This window comes from Electrophorus electricus, chromosome 9 (assembly GCF_013358815.1).
Source record: "Electrophorus electricus isolate fEleEle1 chromosome 9, fEleEle1.pri, whole genome shotgun sequence".
Taxonomy (NCBI): domain Eukaryota; kingdom Metazoa; phylum Chordata; class Actinopteri; order Gymnotiformes; family Gymnotidae; genus Electrophorus; species Electrophorus electricus.
The window spans coordinates 2,774,421-2,785,610 of NC_049543.1; the positions used below are offsets into that span (position 1 = coordinate 2,774,421).

The 11,190-nt window shown below is 39.3% G+C and overlaps 1 protein-coding gene across 2 annotated transcripts in view; it reads left to right on the forward strand.

Annotated features, from left to right (window-relative positions):
- Positions 1-11,190, forward strand: part of ptgs1 (prostaglandin-endoperoxide synthase 1) — a 13,131-nt gene continuing 1,941 nt past the window's right edge. Inside the window, exons 1-10 of one of the 2 annotated variants that reach the window (XM_027025542.2) lie at positions 1-312; positions 407-505; positions 1,315-1,431; positions 2,379-2,519; positions 7,087-7,230; positions 7,410-7,591; positions 7,986-8,069; positions 8,660-8,906; positions 9,433-9,719; positions 10,396-10,543. In XM_027025542.2, the coding sequence (XP_026881343.2) occupies positions 306-312; positions 407-505; positions 1,315-1,431; positions 2,379-2,519; positions 7,087-7,230; positions 7,410-7,591; positions 7,986-8,069; positions 8,660-8,906; positions 9,433-9,719; positions 10,396-10,543 (1,456 nt within the window). In that variant the 5' untranslated portion in view covers positions 1-305. The remainder of the gene's footprint in view (positions 313-406; positions 506-1,314; positions 1,432-2,378; positions 2,520-7,086; positions 7,231-7,409; positions 7,592-7,985; positions 8,070-8,659; positions 8,907-9,432; positions 9,720-10,395; positions 10,544-11,190) is intronic. The other variant, XM_027025543.2, reaches the window with a different exon arrangement.

Sequence of the window (11,190 nt, forward strand, 5' to 3'; positions counted from 1 at the left end):
TTTATGTTCGTTAGTTGTATTTGTTAAATTAGTTAGAAACGGCCACGACGACCACCTCTCGAAACGTCTCATAAAAGTTTTAACTCTTGATACTTGACAATTGTTTTCTCAGAGTTTGGTTGGGCTGCAACATCTTGACTCCAAAATCGTCGACGTAGTCCGCTTTCACGTAAAGCCATGCACAGCTGAGATGAACTAATGGATGTTTATGCACGGACATTTAGGTTGCGTACGCTGCACTATTTTTGAATGCTTGACTTATCGTCTGCTTTTCTGGAGTTCATCGTAGGCTATATTATCACACAATGAAGGGTAAGCACTGGATTTTTCTTCCTTTTGTGACTACTGTGATATTTGACTTCATTTGACTTATCCAGTACTAGAATATTGTTCTGCCTTAACCCAGCAGTGAGGGCTGTTCTTCTGATTGGAATATGGATCCTGGTGCAGGAGTGGGCGATGTGCCTTAGTAGTGGAGAGGAACACTCACGTCAAACAGAAAATGGTAAGTAGTATACAAAAAGAGAAAGATACCGGGCAACACGTGAGCAATCGGAGCAAAAACCTGGTTAAATTAAATGGTTCTTTACACTGATGTTGTTTTGAGGAGTAATGGCCATTTTTGAGTTTCCTAATTGCACACTATAAAACACACACACACACACACACACACACACACACACACACACACATATATACATATATATACACACACACATATATATATATATATATATATATATATATATATATATATATATATATAAACTATTTTAGCCAACATTCTGTACACAAAAACTCATTAGAGGTCAAATGATCCATTCAAAAAAACATACTATACTAATAAAAAAAAGTACTAATATTAAAATAAACTAAAACTATAAAGAGTAAAGAAAGCCAACATTCATGGCTAACATTTTTTACGCCAAAGGTATGTCTGGGAGCTAAAAGGCATGTCTGATCTTGAATGGGCCATATCTGTGTCGGTGCTTTCTCTCTCGGTTTAAATGACCTTTTAAACTCAGAAATGGCAGGGATGTAGAGCGTCGTCATATTTTTTATGTTTTGGAGAATCAGAATGATGATTTGGTGTTTCTAGTAGCATTTTACTGCATAAATGACATTTGTTTGCGTTGCCAGTTGTTCCTACAGCAGCAATGAAGTCAGGAATCTAAAAAAAAAAAATTAACAACATTCCCAGACCTTCAGACCGTTTAACGACTGAGATTATGATTTACAATATAACAGTAGTCTGGCTATTTCTAACCCTCTCCCTAGAATTGTCCTTTCTTATATTATGTATTTTGTTTCCAGTGAATCCTTGTTGCTATTACCCTTGCCAGCACTGGGGCATTTGTGTGAGATATGGGCTGGGTAGATATGAATGTGACTGCACCAGAACTGGGTACTATGGAGAAAACTGCACTATCCGTAAGTGAAAGTCTTTTAAAGTCTTATGTACTTTCTTCTTCTTGTGCAGAACATTTTATTTTCATTCTGATTTTAGTTTAATTCTGTGAATATATACCTGTGTAGGCTCTTCAGAAAACAATTCTAAATTGTCTTCTCTGTGACAAGGGCTGTGTAATAATTATGACAAGCTCATGTTAGATGAAAAAGAGGTGCAATTGCTATGCAGTTTACAAAAAACAAAAAGACTACGCACCCATAAACATGCTGTGCTGTTAAGCACCAGCTCTTGTTCACATGCTACTACTCTGAAATAAGTGGAATTGGATTTTAAACCTTTACATGGAAGTTCATAAGTCTGAAAAACTTTAGAACCAACTTTATAATTGTAATATTGTCCATGTTGGCGTTGTCTGATTTTAGTTTTGGAATGTGGACCATCAGACAGCATGCAAATCTTGTTAAACAACCCCTACCCCATTCATCACTGGTTTGGCTTTTGACCGTAGGATCACTAATAGTAGCATGGTTGTGGGTGTTGAACTGGAACAACTTTAAAAGGCATAACAGTGTTGGCAAGAATTTGGCATAAGTCAGTTTCACTGGTGGTTTGACAATAGGGCTCCATCTAAAACAATATTCAGCTAAGAATGCACAGTGTACTGTTAGACAGAAACTGACCATTTATCAAGAGCTACGGGATGGCTAACACAAATTGTGCACTGCAAAATACAGGTAAGGCACGTCCACAAGGTGTACCTACAAGATATGCGTGCTTGTAAATGGAGAGTGTCTCCATCGTAGGCAGAATATTCATACAGAATATTCAACATATGCTGTTCTTTTGGTCCAATGACCTTTGGTCAAGCATGTGTTTAGCGCATTCGTACAGATGCTGTCGCACACAATGACAAAGATGCACCAAGTGTCTGAGGGTTTCTGAGGGTGTTGCTTTTCTCTTCTTCCAGCTGAGTTCTGGACTAGGGTCTGTGAGCTTCTGAAGCCCAGCCCGGATGTCATGCACTACATCCTGACTCACTTCCACTGGCTCTGGGATATCATCAATAACACCTTCCTAAGGGAATGGCTCATGCGCACAGTACTCACAGGTTAGTGGTCCAAGAGATAAAAACACATGATTTCTTCATATCTTATTTAATGTCACTTAGGGTTCTTACACGGTGTTACTTGGATTCGGACCATATGGTTCTGTCAGTTGCAGGAAGTGTTTGTTGCAAACATGTTCAGTATTTTTATTTTTTTTTTACAGGGACAGCATCCCAGTTCTAGTTAAACAATAATATCAGTGTAAGTGGTCAGAGTTGGCTAATTTGATCATTTTGTATATTGGATGGATTAAAGCTTTAACAGTAATGTATCATTAAGTGAAGAGTAATTAAACATATTTGAGGTGAAACCCACAGGCTAAAGCAACAGGCTAAAGTTCCCTTGACATTTTGGATAATGTCCAGGAAGAATTCTGAGAAGAATTCAGTTCAGGAGCATTTGACTTATGGGGCTACCCGAGAACTCTGAGACTCCCAGTGTTGCGTAGTAGCTTCTCGCGTAATGTAAGCACCGGGCCATGTTCACCACCAAACATCCCTTGGCTCATGCTGACAGATGCTTCGTAGCTGATGGATGTCAGTCCAGGTTTCTGAGCAATGTCCAAGATAAATATTTACAAAAGTCTGTAAAGAACTAGTCATCATCTCATTCCTGACTAATTCACTTGGTATAAGTTAGAATCTGTTATATCCAAGGCTCTGCATCTGTGATGAGAATGTATGCAGCGAGGATTAAGGCCTTAGTGACTCATTGGCAGCTGCCAACTTTCCAGTTTAAATTTTACCTTAAATTTTAAAATGGCCACTGCTGTCTTTTAATACTCATTTTTTGCAGTGTGATCAATAAATGGTGTCATCACATTACTTTGGAATATATTTCACACATTGGCTGAGTCATATTGTACATTCATCGAATTAAGGTTTCCACTATCTGAAAGTGATATGATCTTAGAAAGCCTGCCTGTGATTAGTCGCAACCCATTCAAAAAGAATAAGATCAGCAGCTAGGCCCGCATCAGGTTGCTTTCATGCAGCTGCATCAAACAGTTTTCATGCTCATGTGTTTTAGCGTGTAGACCATATTTTGATGGTATTTACAGTTCTTTTGGACTTGGATGTACTGTCAGCACCTTTCTGTACTTTTATGCACAAGACTAGAGTAACTGACCTGTTGCATCCAATACACGACTGGAAATTCAAGGAGGAAATTCAAACTAGCTCCTGAATATCATTGTTGCATTGACCTCTCTATGGCTTTTAATTCTATTTAAACCATGTTTACATGCATTATTTAGTTTAGTAACAGCCATTGCATGTTTTGACACTAGTATGCGGTGCCAGTTGATTTGGCTAGTTCCAGATCCCTGTACCACAATTATGAGTCAGTCCACATAAGATGCTGACAGGCTGTTAGTTTCTCCAGAATTACGTATCTCTCAGGTTTGTGAAGACAAATGCTAGCCATGTTGCATTTAAAAACATTTATTTAATGACACTTAACCACTATCCTATATAGTTTGCTATCTACATAGAATAGTATAGCCTGCAATGTGAACCCGCCCCCCATATCGGCCAGTTCCTTGTAATTCACCATTCTCAATTCAATTGCTCCTAGGAAAATCAGCACACGTAAGCGCCTGACTTAGAAGGGCATTTACATTTTTTGTTTTTTGCAAATAATCACATCTGAAAATAATATTTGAATGTTCACATCAGAACTCCAAAGGTGAGTTTGTGCATGTCTAAAATACAAAAAGTGCAATGTTCTCATTTTATACGTCTTCACAGCGACAGAAAAAGCACATGTCTGTTCAAAGTGTACAATTAATACATTTTAAATGAACAGTTTTATATGTGATAGCTAGGAGTTAAAAAGGACATTATGGGACGTTGGTGGCTTGTAAAGCACCAGCATTCTGGCCCAAGTCCACCGGTGGCTCGTTTTGAGCTTGTAATTCACTGTGTGTGTATAGGGAGGACGTGATTGCGTTTTATCCATTTCTTGCATGTCTGTGCAGTAAAGTGAAGGTAAACCTAATTGTGCAAGGTTTGCCGTTTTATGCAATATTCCTGCCATTGAGGCGACTGATGCCAGAGCAAGTGGGAAACCAGTGAAAGGCCTCACGTGAGCATTGTTTCTTTTTCATTTTAACCGGGTTGGTGTTCCCCTGTAACTTTATTACTGTTGCTGAGATGACTAAAGGCAGAGTGTGATGAACCCTTGAGGACTAATGGTGATGCTAAGAAGGTGTCCAGATGGTAAATAACTGCCTCTAATAGGGGCAGTTAACCATACAGGAGTGTATAGTAGCCATTGTTTCGTTTTGTGCTTGTATGGTTTTGTAATCTTTTTTTTTTTTTTTTTTTTTTTTTTTTTTGTTTTTACAATATTTTCTGTTTGGGGTTTTTTCTCTAAGGCCTGCCATTGTAAACCGAGGTTAAAGTCTCAGTGTTGCAACCCAATGGTGTGTACGAGGACTGTGTATTTGTGTTTTTTTTGTCATGTTCTCCCATACGTACACACACTCTGAATTACGAGCTCAAAATGAGTCACAGTTGGACTTAAGGCACCCCGAGAGCTACCAACACTGATGGGTCCTAATGCTCTATAGTTCATCTAACATTCTACAATCTTTTTAACTCTTACCGGTTACATAGGTTGTGGTTTTTTTTCATCTTTTTTGCAGGCCAGTTAATCTTTTTTCCAGACCAGTTCTCCTGACCCAGGGGGTTAGTGAGGGGGAAAAGATTATGGCCACAACTGAATACAGCAGTTCCACTACTGTGGAGTTATTCCTTATTGCAGGCTCATCACCTGGGAAAAGCTAGCGTAAGATGTGTCCATGTTTTTTAACCTCACCTACAGTATTGAATTTTCTGGGTCTTGCACCAACCTTTTTAAGTTTTGGAAGCATGCACTATTTAGAAAGACCATTCTTGCTTTGCTTAGTTAGTTTTCTCTCTCTCAAATATTTTATTTACTTTGACTAAATCACTATACTTAATCTCCTGTTAAGTACTTCTACAGAAAATGATACAATTCAGTTTCTTACAGGAAAAAAAAGATGTAATCATGGTTAGCAGCTGTTGGCTCCTTTGAATAAGTGAAGATGGGTGATGTAATAGTGGGATGCTGGCTCTCTGCTGTGTGCAGCTGCAGATATTTTCAATGTTCACAATGTGCCACAATCTCAGCATCAAACCCATGAGGACTCAACACAGTATATCAGAGGAAGCCAGGTTCCAATCTTTGTATCCAGTTGGTAATGTCCACTGCGCTTGTGTGCTCAGAGATAAATAGGACCAAAGCTGTTACACAAACACAGTGTTATCCTTAAGTTAAGATCAGCTTTTGTTGAGAGTGAACATTTAAGAAATGAATGTAAATGTTCTCCTGTGTTGCAGAAAGTATAAAACCACACATGTCCACCTAAGGGAACATGTTCTTAATCTAGAGCACCTCTACCTCTGTCCTACTGGAATAGCACAGTCTATACTGTGAGGAGCCTGGGTGGGTTGTAAAGCGCTCGTGCGGATCTGTGCTCATTGATATTGTTCTCTTGTATCCTATGAGTGCGTGCAATGTACTGGACGAAAAGCCTCTGCTGTCATAACATCCTGCCCGTATTTACCCAGTCTTGGTCCTGGTGCTCGCAGACCAGCTCCCTTTATCACTTCCTCCCTTAATTCTGACCGCTTTCCTCTGCTAAGACACACACTGGCACGCAAGCTTTATGGCCCTCATGCTCCGGCAGTGAGGCATGTGTTCGCGTGAATAGTAATATAGCTCTGTCATAAGCCACCTCACTCTTGAGCCAGTGGAGCCCCCGTTGCCATGGTGTCAGGTATACGCCACAGCAAGCTTTTACGTTCCTTGCAGTTCTTGCATGTTGCCAAAAGTGACGGGTCATTGAGCCTTTCTGCTACCTCTTGCCACCTCTAGAGTTGTGCATAGGAAATCAAATGAATTCAATATGGACCAGCACAGACTAGACCACCAAAACACCATACATTTCAGTCAGTAAGAATTTTGTGTTTATTTAATTGTTAATAAATGTCAGAGCAAATTTCTGTTTATTTTGTTGACATGGTAATGGGTATATATTTTGATACTTCTGTAGCAAACCATAATGATGAAAGGTTAGACATTTCTGGGCTGTTTGCCAATGTGCCAGCAAAGGGTAACAGGGTAATGCAGTAATTCTGTGATGCAAGTAAAACATTAAAACATTCATGACAGAGACAAACCAATTGTTTCAGTGGGTTGATATGATGATTTGTTGCAAACTAAGTTGGATGGAGTGTTAAGAATTTTCACATTTATTCATGGAGGCAGATACCCACATGCGTTTCCCTTGGTTTAAGAACTGCATCATGCTTGCAAAGAAATAGTATCTTAAACATGAGAATGTGCTTAAACATGAGAAAACATGAGAAACCATTTAAGAAAAGTTTTGTTTGTCATTTTGTTTATGTACTTTGTCTATGGAGTTATTTTTCATATATTCAATATATTAGACATCGAGAGAGAATTCCATGTATATTAAAGTCAATTCATATGTTTGACATCTGTTTTGTAGATATTACAGTTATGAACCTCTGTTCACAGTTCGAGCCAACCTAATTCCCAGCCCACCCATCTACAACTCCAAGTATGACTACGTGAACTGGGAGACATATTCCAATAACACCTACTACATGCGAATCCTTCCACCTGTGCCAGTGGACTGCCCAACGCCTTTAGGGACCAAAGGTGAAAAAATGACCAAGGCTCGCTTGTAGATAAATGCATACATCAGACTACACCAGGCTACAAAGAAATGAGTATTGCTTTAAAGCTGTAAAATGAAAAATGTTGTGGTAGGGAAAGGCCTGACACAACTGCACCCTTAATATAGCCCAGCTGCTTGAGTTATCACTTCATTTCTGCAGGAAAAATGCAACTTCCAGACCCAAAGTTGGTGGTGGAGAAGTTCCTTCTGAGGCGGAGCTTCAGGCCAGACCCCCAGGGAACAAACTTAATGTTTGCCTTTTTCGCTCAGCATTTTACTCACCAGTTCTTCAAGACCCACAATCGTGTGGGACTAGGCTTTACTAAAGCTCTGAACCATGGGGTGAGTCCTGGATAGCATCAGGGACAATGCTTGATGGTTGTTGTCTTTAATGGAACATATAAAAGGTAAAAGAACGGTTCTTTTGCCTTTGAAAAGACATATTAAAGATTCTCATTCACAGCACGTTATTACTTGCACTGAAATGTAGACCATCAGTCAGTTATTTATTATATATATTCAAAAATCTAGAATTGTATAAAGTGTAAATATTTACTGCACTGGTTTAGTTATTTTGGGATGGGTCTGTCAATGACCACTTCAAAAGGGAAGAAGAATATTTTCTTTACAGCTGTTTAAATTTCTACTGGTTAAAATTTGCGCACAAACTGCAGTCTCCAGTATTGTTTAAAAATGTTTTTGTTGGTGAAGCTTATCTATTGGATTTTGTACATAGGTGGATGCTGGCCATATTTATGGGGATAATCTTGAACGACAGCTGATGCTTAGACTTCACACAGATGGGAAGCTGAAGTACCAGGTACCGGCACTGGTGTGCAATGCCTGGAATGTTTGGCAATCACCCAGTGGGATAGGTTCACCAAGCCTCAGAGCTCATGCAACATGCATCAGTTGGAGGCTCACCAATACTTGGATGTGTCTTTGACATAGCATTATACACTGGCAACTACGCTCATGGCAGATTTTGTTCATTGAAATTGTTGCTTATCAGTCTTGTTCAGTAGCTCCGCTATGCAGAACCTCTACTCATAAAGTTCCTATGTAGTCACATCCTGAAAAGGCAGTTTGTTTTCTCAGCCTGGCACTACTTACTGGTTTGTTTGTACTGATAGCAGTTTGTTTGTACTGATAACTGCTTAGGGTTTCTGATGAGCCCCAGTGATTAAATATGAAACTTCATATCTGAGATACAAGCGGAATGATGTAAGTGTCTATTCATTTATGGCATAGTCACATACTAGGTCTGCATAGTAGGCATGTTAGGAAGGATGGTGAATTTCTAAAAGAAAATGCGTAGAAAATTTACCAGTAGAAAAAACTTTCAGATTTGTTGTTGTGTTGTTCTGTGGATTTCACTGCCACCAGTTAATATACTGTGTGTTTACAAAGATGATAAACGGAGAGATGTACCCACCTACTGTGGCCCAGTCGAAGGCAAACATGAGCTACCCTCCATCGGTGCCCCCAGATGAGCAGCTGGCAATAGGCCAGGAAGTGTTCGGTCTGCTCCCGGGCCTGAGCATGTATGCCACCTTGTGGCTGCGTGAGCACAACCGCATTTGTGACATCCTGAAGCGAGAGCATCCCACCTGGGATGACGAGCAACTTTTTCAGACCACCAGGCTAATTATTATCGGTAAATGAACTACCAGACTTATTATCTATAAATGAACTACCAAACCAACAGACTAATTATTATCTGTAAATTAAGTTCCAGACCAGCAAACTGATATCTGTAAATGAACTACTAGACCACTAGACTGATTATCAATAAATGAATTATCAGACTACCAGAATGATTAACCCTAAATTAACCACCAGACTGTGTATTATCTGTAAATAAACTACTAGACCATTAGATTGGTCATGATCTATAAATTGATTAATATCCAGGCCACCAGACTGATTATAAAACCCCCTCATTATTTCCATGATGGTATTGTGGTAATTGTGCATGTGTGATGCAAGTATAGCAATGTTGAAAATCACCAATAAACATCAACAAGAAATTTGCAGATCATTGGAAAAATGAAAACTAAATTTAACATGTAAAAGGATTCAAAATGTCATAGCCAGGAACTGTAATATTGTTTCCTTTATGCGGTCACATAAATGTTCTTATTTTTGTGCGTATGCGTGTGGCTGCCACCCCTCTTCTCCAGGCGAGACCATTCGGATAGTGGTCGAAGAGTACGTGCAACACCTGAGCGCCTACCGGCTAAAGCTGAAGTTCGACCCGTCCCTTCTCTTTCGCTCACAGTTCCAGTATCAGAACCGCATTGCCGTGGAGTTCAACCAACTTTACCACTGGCACCCGCTCATGCCTGACAGCTTCTTCATCGACGGCGCTGAGATCCCTTACTCACAGTTCATCTACAATACCTCCATCCTTATGCACTATGGAATAGAGAAACTTGTTCAGGCCTTCTCCACTCAGCAAGCGGGACAGGTGGGCTTTTGCACAGAGGTGTTCTAAGCTGGGTGATGCACGACTGTAGTGTTCGTATTGTATTTTATAAGGGCTGACTATTGGTTTCAGAAGCTCCTTCAGCTTTAATATGATCCCTGTCAGCAGTGGAGCCTGGCACATGTATTCTTTTCATTCCTGACCAATAATGCTCTGGTCTTAAGCTTTTTAAGCTTCTCAATGATATTGGCAGAGGCTCATCTGTTAAAATACTGTAGATATTCACCAGATATTCACCATTTCAGGGCATATTCTTTTATATGTTCAGTTTAATAAGTGAAGTAGATGAAAGGCCTCTGGCAAACAAAAACAACAAATAAACCCCACAACAAATTATACTGCACTAAGCTCTTGAACAGATACCAATGGTATTATTTTCAAAAAATATAGAAATGTGTACCTCAAAAGTGACACCTACCCATAAACTGTGAATCCACCCAATGGTTTCAAAATATTCTTGTAACTGATATGTGGTTTTCCTTTTAACTGCGTGAGTTCCTGTTGATGTGGCAAAAAAATATAGGCTGCATAAATGCCTGTACATAGCATGCACAATCTAGAAACTACACATACAGTATAAACATTTCAGAATACAAACATGTACGCCTCTCCACATGCATTGACCTAGGTCAAAAGCTGTCTAATGTTTTCTACATAGATTGGAGGTGGTCGTAATATCCCCCAGGTAGTGAGCAAAGTAGCTGAAGGAGTCATTAAAGAATCCAGAGAACTTCGGCTTCAGCCATTCAACGAGTACCGCAAGCGGTTCAACCTGAAACCATATACATCCTTCTTCGAATTCACAGGTATTTACACAACTTACTCATGTAGTACCATCCTGGTATAAAGCAATAAGAATGATTTCTATATATCTTGCTTATACATATCAGATCTATGTGAAATATAAATTTATATCTAATTCAGTGCTTCCAAAGAGTTCCTTAAAACAGATTCCACACTAATTTCACACTCTCGTATACACCAGTTATGGTAACACACCTGTGATAACATAAGGCATCTTCTTGGTACGTGAGATGGATTTTTTAAATTATTATTATTACATTAAATATTATATAAACTCAGTGGTTCAGATTCTTCAACTTCAAGCCAAAACAAAACAAAAGTGAGATATGCATATGAAGCAACAAAAGATAAAAGCCAGAGTGATCACACCCTTTTCAGCCCACACCAGTTAAGGCATCAGCTGTTTTTACAGTACAATTAAGTTTAAATGAATAACCGTATAGTCATAACAGCAAAGACTTCCCTCCTGAACTTGGCACTGTGAGTATACGAATTTGGTCAGAGAATGAGTGATCCAAGTCCTTAGTTACTAAGCGTGCATCTTCAGTGTCTTTTGGTGAAAGGAGAATAGTATTTACACCATAGGCACTCATGAAGCATCTGAGCAGCACTTCTTGGTGGGATGGTGCAATACTCTCATAGAGTGAAA